The sequence below is a fragment of the Anser anser genome (assembly GCF_964211835.1).
Source record: "Anser anser genome assembly, contig: HAP1_SCAFFOLD_32, whole genome shotgun sequence".
Classification (NCBI taxonomy): Eukaryota; Metazoa; Chordata; class Aves; order Anseriformes; family Anatidae; genus Anser; species Anser anser.
In genome coordinates this window covers 2,821,933-2,838,266 of record NW_028154148.1, presented here as the reverse complement: position 1 = coordinate 2,838,266, position 16,334 = coordinate 2,821,933, and the positions used below count along the sequence as shown (strand labels likewise).

Below are 16,334 nucleotides of genomic sequence, written 5' to 3'. Positions count from 1 at the left end.
ATCTTTACACCTGCTGAGGGTGCACTCACTCTATTCCATCATCCAGGTCATTGACAAATAAGTTGAGCAGGACTGGACTCAGTGTAGATCCCTGGGGGACACTGCTGGCTACAGGCCTCCAACTAGACTCTGCTCCACTAAGCACAACCCTCTGAACTCTGCCATCCAGCCAGCTCACAATCCACCTCACTGACCACTCATCCATCCCACACTTCCGGAGCTGGCCTGTGAGGATGTTAGGGGAGACAGTGCTGAAAGCCTCGCTGAAGTCAAGGTACACAACATCCACTGCTCTCCCTCACCCACTCACCTAGTCATTCCATCATAGAAGGCTATCAAGTTGGTGAAGCACGGTTTCCCTTGGTGAACCCATGCTGACTGCTCCTGATCACCTTCTTCTCCTCCACATGCTGGAGATGACCTCCAGGATGAGCTGTTCCATCGCCTTTCCAGGGATGGAGGTGAGGCAGACCGGCCTGTAGTTGCCTGGGGCCTCCTTCTTGCCCTTTTTGAAGACCAGCATGACATGAGTTTTCTTCTAGTCTTCAGGCACCTCTCCTGTTCTCCATGACCTTTCAAAGGTGATGGAGAGTGGGCCAGCAGTAACATCCGCCAGCTCCCTCAGCACTCATGGATGTGTCCCATCGGGGTCCATGGACTTGTGGGTGTCAAGTTTGCCTAAGAGATCTCTGAGCTGATCCTCTTCAACCAAGGGAAAGTCCTCGTTTCTCCAGAGTTCCTTCCTTGTCCCTAAGGTCACAGATTCCAGAGGGCTGGTCTTAGCAGTGAGGGCTGAAGCAAAGGAGGCATTCAGTAATTCTGCCTTCCCTTTGTCCTTTGTCACCAGGGCACCCACCTCATTAAGCAGTGGGCCCACATATTCCTTTGTCTTCCTTCTGCGACTGATGTGTTTGAAACAGCCCTTTTTGTCGTCCTTGACACCCCTTGCAAGATTTAACTCCAAATGGGCCTTGGACTTCCCTGTCGCTATATTCCCAAGGTCCCTATATTCTTCCCAAGTGGCTTGTCCCCTTTTCCACATTATGTATGCTTCCTTCTTCCATTTCAGTCACCCCAGGGTCTCCTTGATCATCCAAGCAGGTCTCCTGCCCCCTTTGCCTGACTTTTTGCTCACAGGAATACACAGCTCTTGAGCTTGGAGGACTTGGAGGTCAGTGCGCTATTGCTGCCGGTGCACTGTTGTGGCAGCCATCGGCACCTGCTCTGCTTCGGCTCTCAGCAACCCCACAACAGAAGGGTCCTGTGCGAGACCAGGCAAGGTAGACAACTGTCCTGGTTCCTTTAGGACAGAGTTAATTTTCCTCCTAGTAGCTGGTAGGGTGATAAATCTTGGTTTAGGATGAGAAGAGCGCTGATAGCATGCTGATGTTTTAATTGTTGCAGAGCAGTGTTTACACCAGGCCAAGGACTTTCCGGCTTCTCACTCTGTCCTGCCAGCGAGCAGGCTGGGGGTGCGGAAGGAGCTGGGAGGGGACAGACCCAAGACAGCTGACCCAAACTGGCCAAAGGGGTATTCCATACCATCTGACGTCATGCTAAAAAATATATAGGGGTGGCTGGCCGGGGTGGGGGGCCGGCTGCTCGGGGATAGGCTGGGCATTGGTCAGCGGGTGGTGAGCAATTGCACTGTGCATCACTTGTTTCTTACACATTATTATTATCAATACTATTATCATGATCACTATTATTATTATTGTTATTATTATATTCCTGTCTTAATAAACTGTCTTTATCTCAACTCACCGGCTTCACTTTCCCGTTTCTCTCCCCCATCCCAGAGAGGGAGGGGGGAGGGTGAGCGAACGGCTGTGTGGTGTTTAGCTGCCAGCCGGGTTAAACCACAGCAGTCCTTTTGGCGCCCAACGTGGGGCTCGAAGGGTTGAGATATCGACAAATTTGACCAGAGTGTGTTAAACTAAAATTGGTATAAGTATTGGACCTGCTTAATAGTTGCTAGTCACGATGTTGATTGCCTTAATCTCCGGTCTGCTGTGCCTGTTTTCCAAATTGAGTTTTATAGCGCGTTACTTTCTGTATGTGCTCCCTGTTGCACTGTTTATCCTTTCCGGGCCCTGGTTTAAGATCGTTATGGTACTGTGCGGTGTAACAATGGCTTATGAAATGATGAAATATCTGGTCACGACTCTAACCTGGTATTTGTACTCAGCACTGACGTCGACTCTATACTTTGGAAACCATATCTCGGCAACTATTAGCAATTACACCTATTGCCTGTTTTCGTTAGGGAGCCAATCTGTGAAGGGGACAGGGGAAGACATGTTTCCCTACCTGTTCACTCTCCCTTTCTCCTTCACCACCACCCTCTTATCGCCCGAGCTAGTTACGGTGGTTCTCCGAGATGTTGAATATCCTTGGGATACTCAGACCAGCCTGCTCTTGTTGTTATGTCTCCTGAATGCGCTTCAGGTTTTGTTGAGGGTTAAACAACTACTCAGGAATCTCATCCGGAGATCTGTCTTGAGGCGGGATAGTTGCGAGTGGCAGGGAGTGTGGGAGGATATGGGCAGGTTTCTAGAGAAGTGGGCACCTCCAGTGTTTTGGACATTCACCCCTGAACAACTGCAAAATCCTAAAAAGCTGGCAGAATGCTTGAAAAAAAGGTGTCATGACTCTGGCAGTTCCAAAGTGACACAAATCACTGTAGCATGCTGGGGTCCTGCTTGTGCCTATCGAGCTGCAATTGATGCTACTATAGCTCCAGCTCCAGCTCCTGCACCCGCTCCAGTTCCAGCTCCTGCAGCCGCTCCAGCTCCTGCAGCCGCTCCAGCTCCTGCAGCCGCTCCAGCTCCAGCTCCTGCAGCCGCTCCATCTCCAGCTCCCGCAGCCACTCCAACTCCTGCAGCAGCTCCAGCTCCTGCAGCTGCTCCAACTCCTGTGGCTGGGTCAGAGAAACGAGCTGTAGCAGTGCAAGTTGACCCCGCAGAGGGTATTCCAACCCCTGTGGCAGACCCTGTGTCTGGGTCAGAGAAACGAGCTGTAGCAGTGCAAGTTGACCCCGCAGAGGGTATTCCAACCCCTGTGGCAGACCCTGTGTCTGGGTCAGAGAAACGAGCTGTAGCAGTGCAAGTTGCCCCTGTAGACAAGGTGAAAAAATGGTATAGAGACTCAGGTCGTTTAGAACGCAGACAGTCTTCTGTTAGGTCTGGGTATAGAGAAGATGAGCATGGGCCATCAAATGTGCAGGAGACTGAAGATGAGGATGAGGATGTCGAAAAATCAACAGTAACTACCCGAACCCTATACCAGCGTGAGCTACGAGATGTGCGAAAAGATTTTGGTCGCTGTATAGGTGAGCAGCTTGTCACCTGGCTGCTCCGGTGGTGGGACACCGGAGCCAATTGTGTAGAATTAGAGGTGTACACGAAGTCCGGTGTAAACGACCCATGTGGCGGAAGCTTATACAGAGTGCACCATCATCATATGCCAGCTCATTGGCAATACTAACCTGGAAAGAGGAGGAGAATCCCCCAGTGAATGAAGTGACTAAATTACTCCGGCAGTATGAAGGAAACCTCTCCTCTTCCCTACAGGCCTGTGTCTCGGCTGTGGAGAAACTCTCTGAAGAGGTCCACCAACTTAAAGAGAATTTATCTTCCCCTCCACCTGAACGAACCAGTGTCCACCAGCTAAAAGAGAATACTTTGCAGAAACTTTCTGAAGAGGTCCACCAACTTGAAGAGAGTTTATTTTCCTCCCCACCTGTACAAACCAGTGTCTCAGCTATTAGGGGTAAACGTTCATCTGTGCAAGGAAGACAATATGGTGGGCACACACACACTGCCACCCTGTGATATTACTACGTGACCATGGAGAGGACATGAGAAAATGGGATGGAAAATCTACTGCGACCCTAGAGGCACGGGTACGTGAATTGCAAAAGAAAACAATTGGGAAAAAGGGGTTCTCTGAAAAGTTTGCTGCTCCAACTTCCAGCAGGCAGTCCTTTAAACACAGAAATGAAGATTCTGACCAGGACTAGAGGGGCCCTGCCTCCAGCCAGGGGGAGGAAAGGGACAATCGAGTTTATTGGGCTGTGTGGATTCGATGGCCTGGCACGTCAGACGCACAGAAGTATAAGGCTTTAGTAGACACCGGTGCACAATGTACTCTAATGCCATCAAGTTATAAAGGGCCAGAGCCCATCTGTATTTATGGTGTGACGGGGGGATCCCAGCAGTTAACTGTATTGGAGGCTGAAGTGAGTCTAACCGGGAATGAGTGGCAAAAGCACCGTATTGTGACTGGCCCGGATGCTCCGTGCATCCTTGGCATAGATTATCTTAGAAGAGGATATTTCAAGGACACAAAAGGGTTCCGCTGGGCTTTTGGCATGGCTGCCTTGGAGACAGAGGACATTAAACAGTTGTCTACCTTGCCTGGTCTCTCAGAGGACCCTTCTGTTGTGGGGTTGCTGAGGGTTGAAGAACAGCAAGTGCCGATCGCTACCACAACTGTGCACCGGCGGCAATATCGCACCAACCGAGACTCCCTGAGTCCCATCCATAAGCTAATTCATCAACTGGAGAGCCAAGGAGTGATCAGCAAGACTCATTCACCTTTTAATAGTCCCATATGGCCAGTGCGAAAGTCTAATGGTGAGTGGAGACTAACAGTGGACTATCGTGGCCTGAACGAAGTCACGCCACCACTGAGTGCTGCAGTGCCGGACATGCTAGAACTCCCGTATGAACTGGAATCAAAGGCAGCCAAGTGGTGTGCCACAACTGATATCGCTAATGCATTTTTCTCCATCCCTCTAGCAGCACAGTGCAGGCCACAGTTTGCTTTCACTTGGAGGGGAGTCCAATATACTTGGAATCGGCTGCCCCAGGGGTGGAAACACAGCCCTACCATTTGCCATGGACTGATCCAGTCTGCGCTGGAGCAGGGGGAAGCTCCTGAACACCTGCAGTACATCGATGACATCATTGGGTGGGGTGACACTGCAGAAGAAGTTTTCGAGAAAGGGAAGAAAATAGTCCAAATCCTTCTGAAGGCCGGTTTTGCCATAAAACAGAATAAACTTAAAGGACCTGCACGAGAGATCCAGTTTTTAGGAATAAAATGGCAAGATGGACGTCGTCAAATCCCAATGGATGTGATCAATAAAATAACAGCTATGTCTCCACCAACTAGCAAAAAAGAAACACAAACTTTCCTAGGTGTCGTGGGGTTTTGGAGAATGCATATTCCAAATTACAATCTGATTGTAAACCCGCTCTACCAAGTAACCCGTAAGAAGAATGCTTTTGAATGGGGCCCTGAGCAACGACAAGCCTTTGAACAAATTAAGCAGGAAATAGTTCATGCAGTAGCACTCGGGCCAGTCCGAACAGGACCAGATGTAAAGAATGTGCTCTACACCGCAGCCGGGGAGAATGGTCCCACCTGGAGCCTGTGGCAGAAAGAACCTGGGGAAAGTCGAGGTCGACCCCTGGGGTTTTGGAGTCGGGGATACAGAGGATCTGAGGCCTGCTATACTCCAACTGAAAAGGAGATATTGGCAGCATACGAAGGAGTTCGATCTGCTTTGGAAGTGGTCGGTACTGAAGCGCAGCTCCCCCTGGCACCCCGACTGCCGGTACTAGGCTGGATGTTCAAAGGAAGGGTCCCCTCTACACATCATGCAACTGATGCTACATGGAGCAAGTGGGTTGCACTGATTACTCAGCGGGCTCGAATAGGAAACCCCAGTCACCCAGGAATCTTGGAGGTGATTATGGACTGGCCAGAAGGCAAATACTTTGGGATATCATCAGAGGAGGAGGTGGTCCGTGCTGAAGAAGCCCCACTGTACAACAAGCTACTGGAAAATGAGAAGAAATATGCCCTGTTCACTGACGGGTCCTGTCGTACTGTGGGAAAGCATCGGAGATGGAAAGCTGCTGTATGGAGTCCTATACGAAGAGTTGCAGAAGCTGCTGAGGGAGAAGGTGAATCGAGTCAGTTTGCAGAAGTGAAAGCCATTCAGCTGGCTTTAGATATTGCTGAACGAGAAAAGTGGCCAGTTCTCTATCTCTGTACTGATTCATGGATGGTAGCAAATGCCCTGTGGGGGTGGTTACAGCAATGGAAGCAGAACAACTGGCAGCGCAGGGGCAAACCCATCTGGGCTGCGGCATTGTGGCAAGATATTGCTGCCCGGGTAGAGAACCTGGTTGTAAAGGTACGCCATGTGGATGCTCATGTGCCCAAGAATCGGGCTACTGAAGAACATCAAAACAACCAGCAGGTGGATCAGGCTGCTAAGATTGAAGTGGCTCAGGTGGACCTGGACTGGCAACATAAAGGTGAATTATTTATAGCCCGATGGGCCCATGACACCTCAGGCCATCAAGGTAGAGATGCAGCATACAGATGGGCTCGTGATCGAAGGGTGGACCTGACCATGGACACTATAGCACAGGTAATTCATGATTGTGAAACATGTGCTGCAATCAAGCAAGCCAAACGGTCCAAGCCTCTTTGCTATGGAGGACGATGGCTGAAATATAAATATGGAGAGGCCTGGCAGATTGATTACATCACACTCCCTCAAACCCGCAACGGCAAGCGCCACGTACTTACAATGGTGGAAGCAACCACCGGATGGCTGGAAACATATCCTGTGCCCCATGCCACCGCCTGGAACACTATCCTGGGCCTTGAAAAACAGGCCCAGGATAGTGTTGAAAAAGGCTTGAAAAGCCTATGGCAACATGGCACCCCAGAGAGAATTGAGTCAGACAACGGGACTCATTTCCGAAACAGCCTTATAGACACTTGGGCCAAAGAACATGGTATTGAGTGGGTGTATCACATCCCCTATCATGCACCAGCCTCTCGAAAAGTTGAACGATACAATGCACTGTTAAAAACTACACTGAAAGCAATGGGTGCTGGGACATTCCAAAATTGGGATACACTTTTGTCAAAGGCCACCTGGTTAGTCAATACTAGGGGAGCTGCCAAACGAGCTGGACCTGCCCAATCAAACCTGTTACGCACTGTAGAAGGGGATAAAGTTCCTGTAGTGCACGTAAGAAACATGCTGGGTAAAACAGTCTGGGCTACTCCTGCCTCAGGAAAAGGCAAACCCATTCGTGGAATTGCTTTTGCTCAGGGACCTGGATGCACTTGGTGGGTAATGCAAAAGAATGGGGAGGTCCGGTGTGTACCTCAAGGGGATTTGATACTGGGTGAGAATAGCCCATGAGTTGAATTGTAGTATGTTAATTATTATATAATACTGTATGTCATCACTACCATGATTGCTATATACCATAGATGAAAATGGTGATTAATTACAAGGTATTGGAAAGAGTGTAACCTGAGCATGACATAAATGGTATGGAATAAGGGGTGGATATCTGTCCTGGTTCCAGTTAGGACAGAGTTAATTTTCCTCCTAGTAGCTGGTAGGGTGCTATGTTTTGGAATAGGATGAGAAGAGCGCTGATAACATGCTGATGTTTTAATTGTTGCAGAGCAGTGTTTACACCAGGCCAAGAACTTTTCGGCTTCTCGCTCTGTCCTGCCAGCGAGCAGGCTGGGGTTGCAGCAGGAGCTGGGAGGGGACAGACCCAGGACAGCTGACCCAAACTGGCCACAGGGGTATTCCATACCATCTGACGTCATGCTAAACAATATATAGGGGTGGCTGGCTGGGGTGGGGGGCCGGCTGCTCAGGGAGAGGCTGGGCATCGGTCAGCGGGTGGTGAGCAGTTGCATTGTGCTTCACTTGTTTCTTACGCATTATTGTTATTAATACTATTATCATTATCACTATTATTATTGTTGTTATTATTATAATCCTGTCTTAATAAACTGTCTTTATCTCAACTCACAGGCTTCACTTTCCCTTTTCTCTCCCCCATCCCAGAGAGGGAGGGGAGAGGGTGAGGGAAGGGCTGTGTGGTGTTTAGCTGCCAGCCGGGTTAAACCACAACAGGTGGCCACTGCCTCCATGATGCCATGGGGGGCATCTGAGGCCTGCATGATGGCCTGGGAAACATTACCCTGGATCCACAGAAGCCATTCCCGAACCAAAACATGTAAGCAGGAAGCTCACTGTGGTGGTGGTGCAGAGCTGCTGGGCACCTTGTGCAGGGTGCTCCTACAGACCTTTGTGCCCTTTGCCCTCCTGACTACAACGCCACTTCTGTCTCAGGAATGGAGGAGCCAACAGAGGTGAGACAGAGATCATGAACTGTGAGATCACGAGTGCCATCAGATAGCTGCCCCTCAGAAGACAACTGATATGGGGGGTTCATGAGAAGCCTGGCCAGGAGAGGTGTGTGATTTCGGGAGGGAACAGGGGCTTGACAAGAAGAAATTAACAATTTTGAAGAGGAAAGAGGGTTCACGTAATGTTCATTCTGCTGTAACACTGACTTAAACAGTCACGTAAAGCCCTTCCCCTATTTTAATAAGTAACCTTAATCCCTAAACCTAAATGCTGCTCCACACCCTGACAGGAATTCACTACTCTAATGCCTGACCTCAAAGAATCCCTTGAAGCTAAAACTCAGCCCCTTACCTTTACACTTGCTCTCTTGCTCACCCTGATCCCTTCCCTTTACACCAGCATTAAAATGCTCTATTTAATCCTAGAGAACTTCTTACCTGTGCTAAAGCAAACACTAAACCGCAAAGTTTACCATAGCCTAACCACAGACCTGACACCCCAAGCAGAACACCAAACCCTCCCACTAAACAGTTGCTTAATCTCTAACCCAAAGCTCCTGTTCCTGTGCATTAACCTCCTCACCTTAAACCCTCTCCTAAACCTTAACTCTGAGATCATGAAAGCCATCAGAAAGCTGATCGCAATGAGATGACTGATATGGGGAGGTCAGGAGAAGCATGGACAGGAGAGATGTGAGATTTGGGTGAGGGAATAGGGGCTTGGCCAGCAGAAATTAAGGAATTTGTAGAGGTAAGAGGGTTCACGTTATGCTGATGTTGCTGTAACAGTGACTTAAAACAGTCATGTGAGGCCCTTCCCCAGGTTCAATCAGTAACCTTAATTCATAAATCGAAATGCTACCCCACACCCCGACAGGAATCCACTACTCTTCTGTCTGACCTCAAAGTATGCACTGAAGCCAAAACTCAGCCAATAGCCTCTTTCCCTTACCTTTACTCTCTTGCTTACCTTGATCCCTGCCCTTAGCACTAGCCTGTAATTGCTCTATTTAACCCTAGATTTCTAGGGTTAAACAACAAACAAAAACCTAAACAAAACCCTAAACCTCAAAGCCTGCCCATCCCCTAACCACAGACATGACACCCCAAGCAGAACATCAAACCTGCCCACAAAACATTTGCTTAAACTCTAACCCAGAAAGTTGAGCCCTGGTCCCTAATCCCAAGTGTAAAAATTAACCAGACAAAGCCTTGGTTCCTGTGCATTAACCTCCTCACATTCAGCCTCTCACCTGACCCTTAACTTTAGGGGCTTGGCCCCTTGGGGCAGGGCAAGAACCGTGAAGTTGTTGTGCAGTCGCATGGCATTCAGAGATGGATGTGAGGGGCCATGGATCTGATCAGCTTGTGGGCCACAAGGAGGAGATGGGTGGGAATGCTCTGACGAGCTCAGCTCTGCCTCAGGATCTCCTGCCCCAGCAGGAGGAATGTGACTGCGGCAGTGACTGGGAGGTCACTTCTGTCTCTGCAGCTGATAGGGCAGCAGCAGGAACGTGTCACGCAAAGGGACTGTGAGGTGCCTTGTGTCTGGAGGTGGCAGGTCAGCCTTGGCTTCTCCCTGGGATCGGCACTTTGGGGCTGACATCTGCCAGTGGCCCTGCTAGGCCAGCAGAAGGCCCCTGCTTGGCATGCTGCCTGTGGGATCCCCTCTGCCTCCATCCCCAGGAGGACCCAGACAGAAAGAAGGCCCGCACAGGGCTTGTCCTGTCCCTTCTGCTTGAGGCCAGGACTGGACAGCAGGAGGCACAAGGCTTGGCTTTGTCTAGCCAAGAAGCTGCAAGGCCAGCAGCAGGCCCAGGCCTTGGGAGATGCTGCTGAGGTGACTTCTGTGTGCTTGGCTGACAGGCCGCAAGGAGCCTGATGGGTTGGGATGCCTGCTTCAGGAGTGGTTTCCACCCTGATGGAGCTTTCCTTGGTAGAAGGAAAGAGCAGGAGAGAAAAACTGCCACAAAGTGCACCTTAGAAGGGTGGCATTGGCCACAAGGAGGAAGAGATGTCCCTCAAAGGGTCGTGTAGTGGTGACAGAATTCACTGAAAGAGAGTCTATGATCAGACCCAGGCTTTGTGTTCATCAGGGAACACCTGAATAGGGTTGACGAGACATGGGTGAGATTATGGAAATGCCGGGATGAGAGCAAGGTGGTGAACAGAGATGGGTGTCTGCAGACTTCAAGGAAATAGGGCAAAGTGTGGCACAGCATAGGAAAGCCTACAGAGGAGAAGGCAGAGGGTGCTTGCAAGAAGGGAAGGCCCCAACAGCCCTGACCTTTTTGTCCCTTTGGCTAGAACTTCTGAGGAGACGAGATAGAGTCATTGCAATGGGGCCTCACTGCTTCCTTGATACCCTGTGCAGGGGTGGGGAGGTGTCCTAATGAATTCTTCTCGTGGCATCACACTGCCCACCACATCATACAGACCCCAAGAAGAGCCCTGAGCCAGACGGGGGGGTGCAGGATCTCCCCTCCCAGTGGCTGGGGTCAGGCCTTGGCCCTTCTGCTTCACCAAAACCAACCAAGACTTTTCTCAGCACAGCGCTTTGCCTGTCTGGAATCATGGCCTCCAATTATCTGCCCTAACAAGTCCCTGGGGAGGCTTTATTAGGAACAGCCCTCAGTGGGGCCCATTAGTACTCCAAGTCACTTCAACTTTTCCTCCTGACTTTACATTTTCAAGCAGTTACATCATTCTCCTCTCAGTACCTGAACTTCATAGACTGAGCACCAAAATACACCATGGAACTCATTAAAACAGAGAAAGTCCTAAGCAGTCATATCTCTCCCAGAATTTTCTTCATGTCTTCAAGACTTGTTCAGCTAATAGGAGAGCTTTCGTGGTGTAGTTAAGGAGGAAGATTTCAAAGAGCATCTAATAGAACTCTTTCCTCATTTTAAAGGCTGAATTTTGTTGCCTTTCAGTTTGGAGCATCATTTTCCTATAGATATTTGTCTAGGGTTACTCCTTTGGAGCCCTGCTGAGGTAGGAAGAGCAGGGTTTTTCCTATTTAAAAACAAACAGCAGGAAATCATGCTGCAATTTTCAAAAAAAAAAAAAAGTTCAAGTTCTTCATTTTTTTCCTTCCACTGAAGTTTACCTTTCCGTAAGCATGAATGTACGTGATGTATTTTAAACTGATTAATAGGAAATTTCAAATAATTGTGTTATATTTATGTCTTATATTATGTTAATATATATTATAATATATATTATAATTATGTTAATATATTATGTGTTATATTATGTTATTATTAATCCATATCATGCTAATTCAATGATAGATGATGACTTTCTTGCTAAGGAAATCATTAGACAGACTGCTGAGAAATGGGCAAGCTGGAACTCACTGAAACTCAAAGCAGCAACTGGGTTGGTGGGGGCGGTCTGAATGATCAAAGAGTAAGGGGAGGGCAAAGCAGGAGACCCATGGGAAGCGCATAGGTCCAGACAGGCAGCTGGAAAGGGGACATTCAGCAGGGTCTGTGTAATCAAGTCAGGTTTTCTTCCTGGAAGATGAGGAAACACACAATGATAGACAAAGCGATGACAGTGCAAGTACAGGTGAACACCAGTATTTCTTCTCCTGCGATTAATATAGATCATGGAAATTAGCATTTCTTCATCATAGAAATTATACTTCATTTGAGACATTTAATGGAAGGGATTGAATCATTTGAGCTGAAGAGTAGTTGCTTTATTAGTTAAGTACTAAAAAAATTACTGGGTATTGAGGCAGAGCTTTGCTGTCTGACCATAAGCACAATCAGGGAAAACCTCCTGTGGCCCCGTTGTGTATGAGACACTTCCCTGAACTGGCAGATGTCAGAAAAGACCTGCAGGAGACCGGAGCCCTTTGGGGAAATCAGGTCGAGCCAGGTGGAGTTCCAAGACCACCTCCACTGTCAGCAGTGGTCTTTCTCCTTGAAACTGTAGCCCAGCAGAGGAAAACCCTTCAAAGACAAACCCCTTCTTCTGTGGGTTCCTGGGATTGACCTATATTTGAAATGGCCATTGGAAACCCATGATACTCTCCCTTATTTCTACTAGACACCTGAACATCCATTTACCTTCCTGGGTCATCTTTAGCAAACTGGCTGAAAAACCCAAGTATAGCATGCTTCAAATGGCTGAGCCAGAACCCATTAGGTTTTGTGCCACCACCAATGCAAATTACACAAGAACTACATCAAATAAAGGTAAGCTGTCCCACCCTGGCCCTGTCACACCACAGGGCAGCGGAGGTACCTTTCTCAGTTGCTGCCTCTTTTTCAGAGAGGCTTTGCCCTCTCCCTGCGCCCCACGGGGCAGAGCCTGGTTGTGGACACTCCGTGAGCGCCTTGCAGGTCGTGGCAGACTGCGGTGAGGGGACGAATGCCCTGGGCCCCCTTCCTGCTCTGCCCAGGCCAGCAAGGGCCCCGAGCGGCCTCGTGTCCCCTGCCCCTGCAGGTCTGGGCTCCCTTCCCCAGCCCTGGCTCTGCAGCACCAAGCCCTGCTGGGAGCCCTCCCCTGCATGCTGCCACCGCTCCCTGACGCTGCTGCTGCCCTCTGCCGGGCACTGCCCAGCCCAGCCCAGCCCCTGCCCACCTCTCCCCACCTCCCGGACCTCTCCCCAGCCCAGCAGCCCAGGCTGGGCTGGCCCCAGGCCAGTGCCCACCGCAGGCTGCTGCAGGGCTCTGGGCACGGCCAGCACAGCCCCAGCCCCTCGCAAGGCACCGCAGCTGCTGGCACAAAGGCGGCTCTGGGCCTCCCCAGCAGCCCCCGGGCTGGGGCCAGCCACGGCTCAGGAGATGGAGGGCTGTGAAGCTGCAGGAGCCCTGCTCTCCTGCCTGGGACATCGCCAGCACAGAGTGCCTGTGCCCCGCAGGGCCAGCCCCGCTCCCCAGGCCAGCACAAGAGGCCTGGCCCAGGCACAGAGCAGCTGCAGGTTCCTCTCCAGGATGCCATTTGCCATCAGACCCAGCACCACTGGGACAGTCCCAAGCAGATAATTCAAGGGCCAGTTCTTGTTTGCTGGGCCATAGGCAAGCAAGAAGGGAGCTCCCGGTCCAGCCCTTGGTCCTTCACTGATCCCTCTGGGGTTCTGATCCATTGTGAGGCCCAGAAAAGCAAGAGGTCTGGTCAGGAAGCAGCTCCTTGGGTGTATTCCTGAAACAGGTTTGCAAGAGGCGTGCAGAGATATTGAAGAGATGCCAATGTAGGGATAACAGGACTGTCACCAACATACATGAGATCTCAGGGCTTATCCAAATACAAGAAGCACAATGTGGAAGCCAGAAGAGAGCAGCAGTTGAAAGGCCACGTTCTGCTGCTGGCCATGGCCATGGCTCCAGGGAAGCAGCAGCCCCGACCCGAAGGCAGCAGAGAGGCAGAGCCCAGCGGACAGTGAGGGGCAGCCGCGAGGGCCAGCGGGGCTGCTCCTCCCTGTGGCAGCTGGGCTCTGGGCCCTGAGCCCCTCCTGCGTGCTGGGGCTGCTCCCCCAGCTCCAGAAAAATGGGAAGGGATGGATGCTGAGACCAGTGAATTTCTTCTCGATTCTTTTTTGTCTTTATCTAAACGGGAAGCCCACTTCCATAAGTACATGTGATAGTTGGTTCAAAACTAAAATAGAATGATAAACACATAGGATAGTAAGTAGATCATTTCTCAATGAAAATCACAAGGCTCAGAAAATAGTATAAAAGTGAAGTAAGACTGTTCTAACACTTATTCAGAAAAAAAAGATAAACAAAAGTGCCCTGTTAGGACTTTATTAAGTGCATGTATCCAAAGAGTTTCCTCAATGCATCCTTGAGCTCCTTGTTTCTCATGCTGTAGATGAGGGGATTCATGGCAGCAGGAACCACAGAGTACAGAACTGCCACCACCAGGTCCAGGGATGGGGAGGAGATGGAGGGGGGCTTCAGGTAGGCAAACATGCCAGTACTGATAAATAGGGAGACCATGGCCAGGTGAGGGAGGCACGTGGAAAAGGCTTTGTGCCGGCCCTGCTCAGAGGGGATCTTCAGCACAGCCCTGAAAATCTGTACGTAGGACACCGCAATGAAAACAAAACAAGCAAATACTAAACAAACACCAACTACAATAAGCCCAACCTCCCTGAGGAATGCCTCTGAGCAGGAGAGCTTGAGGATCTGAGGAAGCTCACAGAAGAACTGATCAAGCTCATTACCTTGGCAGAGGGGCAGGGAGAATGTAGTGGCCGTGTGCAGGACAGCATGGAGAAAGCCACTGCCCCAGGCAGCTGCTGCCATCTGGGCACAAGCTCTGCTGCCCACGAGGCTCCCGTAGTGCAGGGGCTTGCAGATGGCAGCGTAGCGGTCGTAGGACATGACAGTAAGAACAGAATATTCTGCTGCTATAAAGAAGAGAAAGAAAAAGACCTGTGCAGCACACCCTTGATAGGAGATGGCCCTGGTGTCCCAGAGGGCATTGGCCATGGCTTTGGGGAGAGTGGTGGAGATGCAGCCCAGGTCGAGGAGGGCGAGGTTGAGGAGGAAGAAGTACATGGGGGTGTGGAGGCGGTGGTCGCAGGCTACGGCGGTGAGGATGAGGCCGTTGCCCAGGAGGGCAGCCAGGTAGATGCCCAGGAAGAGCCCGAAGTGCAGGAGCTGCAGCTCCCGCGTGTCTGCGAATGCCAGCAGGAGGAACTCGCTCACAGAGCTGCTGTTGGCCATTTGCTGCCCTGCATCAGGGAGACTGAAAAGAAGGAAAAATATAGACTGTAAGGGAAATTTCTTTGAGTAATACTCATATCAGTCCTCAAAAAATCCTCCACATTGCCTTTCTTTCCAGGTGACCTTTGTCTTTCTCCCAGGCTGAAGCCCTGCTGTGTGCTTGCTGAGTGTCCTGTACACAGCAGCCACCTCTGCCCTTCAGCTCCCCATGGGCCACCTCTTCTCCACTGCAGTGCTACCTGTTGTTGAGTTTGCAAGACTCAGCCACAGGTCACATCCAGGAGGGCTGCTCTGTCCGTCCCCTGGTGCCCAGCTGCTGGCTGCTTGCAGCACTCAGCTGGGGGATGGCTCTCAGAGGTTGTGCTGAAAAATCACCTGGGCTGTGCTGGGAGGAGAGGGCACCAGCTCCAAGTGCAGGTGGAAATGCCTCCCTTTTAGCTCAGCTGTGCAAAATTCACTGACAAGTACATATACAGGATGCTGATTGACAGGGAGAGATCAAGGGACCTTGCGTATAACAAAGACTCTAACGTATGCTCTGCAGCAGCTCCCTCTCACCGCCTGCCCATGTCCCTGCTGCCTGCAGCTGTCCCTGCCAGCAGCTCTTTCTCTGTCCCCACGTCTCCTCCCATCCATGCTCACAGACCCCATCCCACCCGCTGTGTGCCCAGCTCTGCCTTGCAGACACCTCCCGGGCATGGGTACAGCTCTGGGGACATCTACCTGTCTGCAGGTCCTAAAGACCAGCTCAGAAAAGCCCTGGTGCAGTCTGTAAGCAGGGAGAAGGGAAGGGATATTCTCAGGTTCCTCACTAACCTGTTTATGTCTCTATTCAATGCAGTAGGAAGTTCCATCACCTGTGCAATCCCTACAACTCTGTTAACACAGAGCCTGCCCCAGAATCAGAGCAGGAAAAGGCAGGCAGAGACTGCAGAAAGTGCCTTCTCTTTGCAGGCAGCCCCTGCCCTGCCCTTTCTCTGCCCAAGGCTGCCCTGCAGCGCTTTTTCTGCACACTGCACAAGCCACAAGAGACATCCTGGCAGCTCCTGGCCAGGCAGAGACATCCCGTTCCCAGGAGCCCCTTCCAGGAACCTCCCCTGCACTGTCCTGCAGCCAGAGACTTACCGTGTGCAGGGCTGTGAAGGTTTCTCCTTCACTCAGCTCTCCTCTGCCCGCACCCTCCAAGCTGCCTGAAATCCCTTTCTGCCTGGGTGCCTGCGGTCAGAGCCCCCAGCCCTGCTGCGCTGTGCACAGGAGCTGCTCCTGGGCACAGCTGTCTCTCTGCACCAGGGCCCTCTTGCCACGAGCTCTCTCTGTCCCACGAGCCCGGCCCAGCTCAGCACCAGACGCCCAGCCCAAGGCATTGCAATCCCCCCTCGGGGGGTTATGCTGAGGAGGCCATGAACCTCACGCATCGAGAGACAATTGAAGACATCT

General features: G+C 50.9%; 1 protein-coding gene across 1 annotated transcript; it reads right to left on the bottom strand.

Annotated features, from left to right (window-relative positions):
- Positions 1-13,353: 13,353 nt before the first annotated feature.
- LOC310890501 (olfactory receptor 14A16-like) lies at positions 13,354-15,944 on the bottom strand. The gene has a single exon (XM_083852838.1). The coding sequence runs from the start codon at positions 14,895-14,897 to the stop codon at positions 13,962-13,964; it is 936 nt and encodes a 311-aa protein (XP_083708964.1). The 5' UTR covers positions 14,898-15,944; the 3' UTR covers positions 13,354-13,961.
- Positions 15,945-16,334: the final 390 nt, after the last annotated feature.

What these genes read in the sequence shown, in the direction of transcription:
- LOC310890501 (XM_083852838.1), bottom strand. Translation starts at nt 14,897, where the DNA reads ATGGCCAACAGCAGCTCTGTGAGCGAGTTCCTCCTGCTGGCATTCGCA.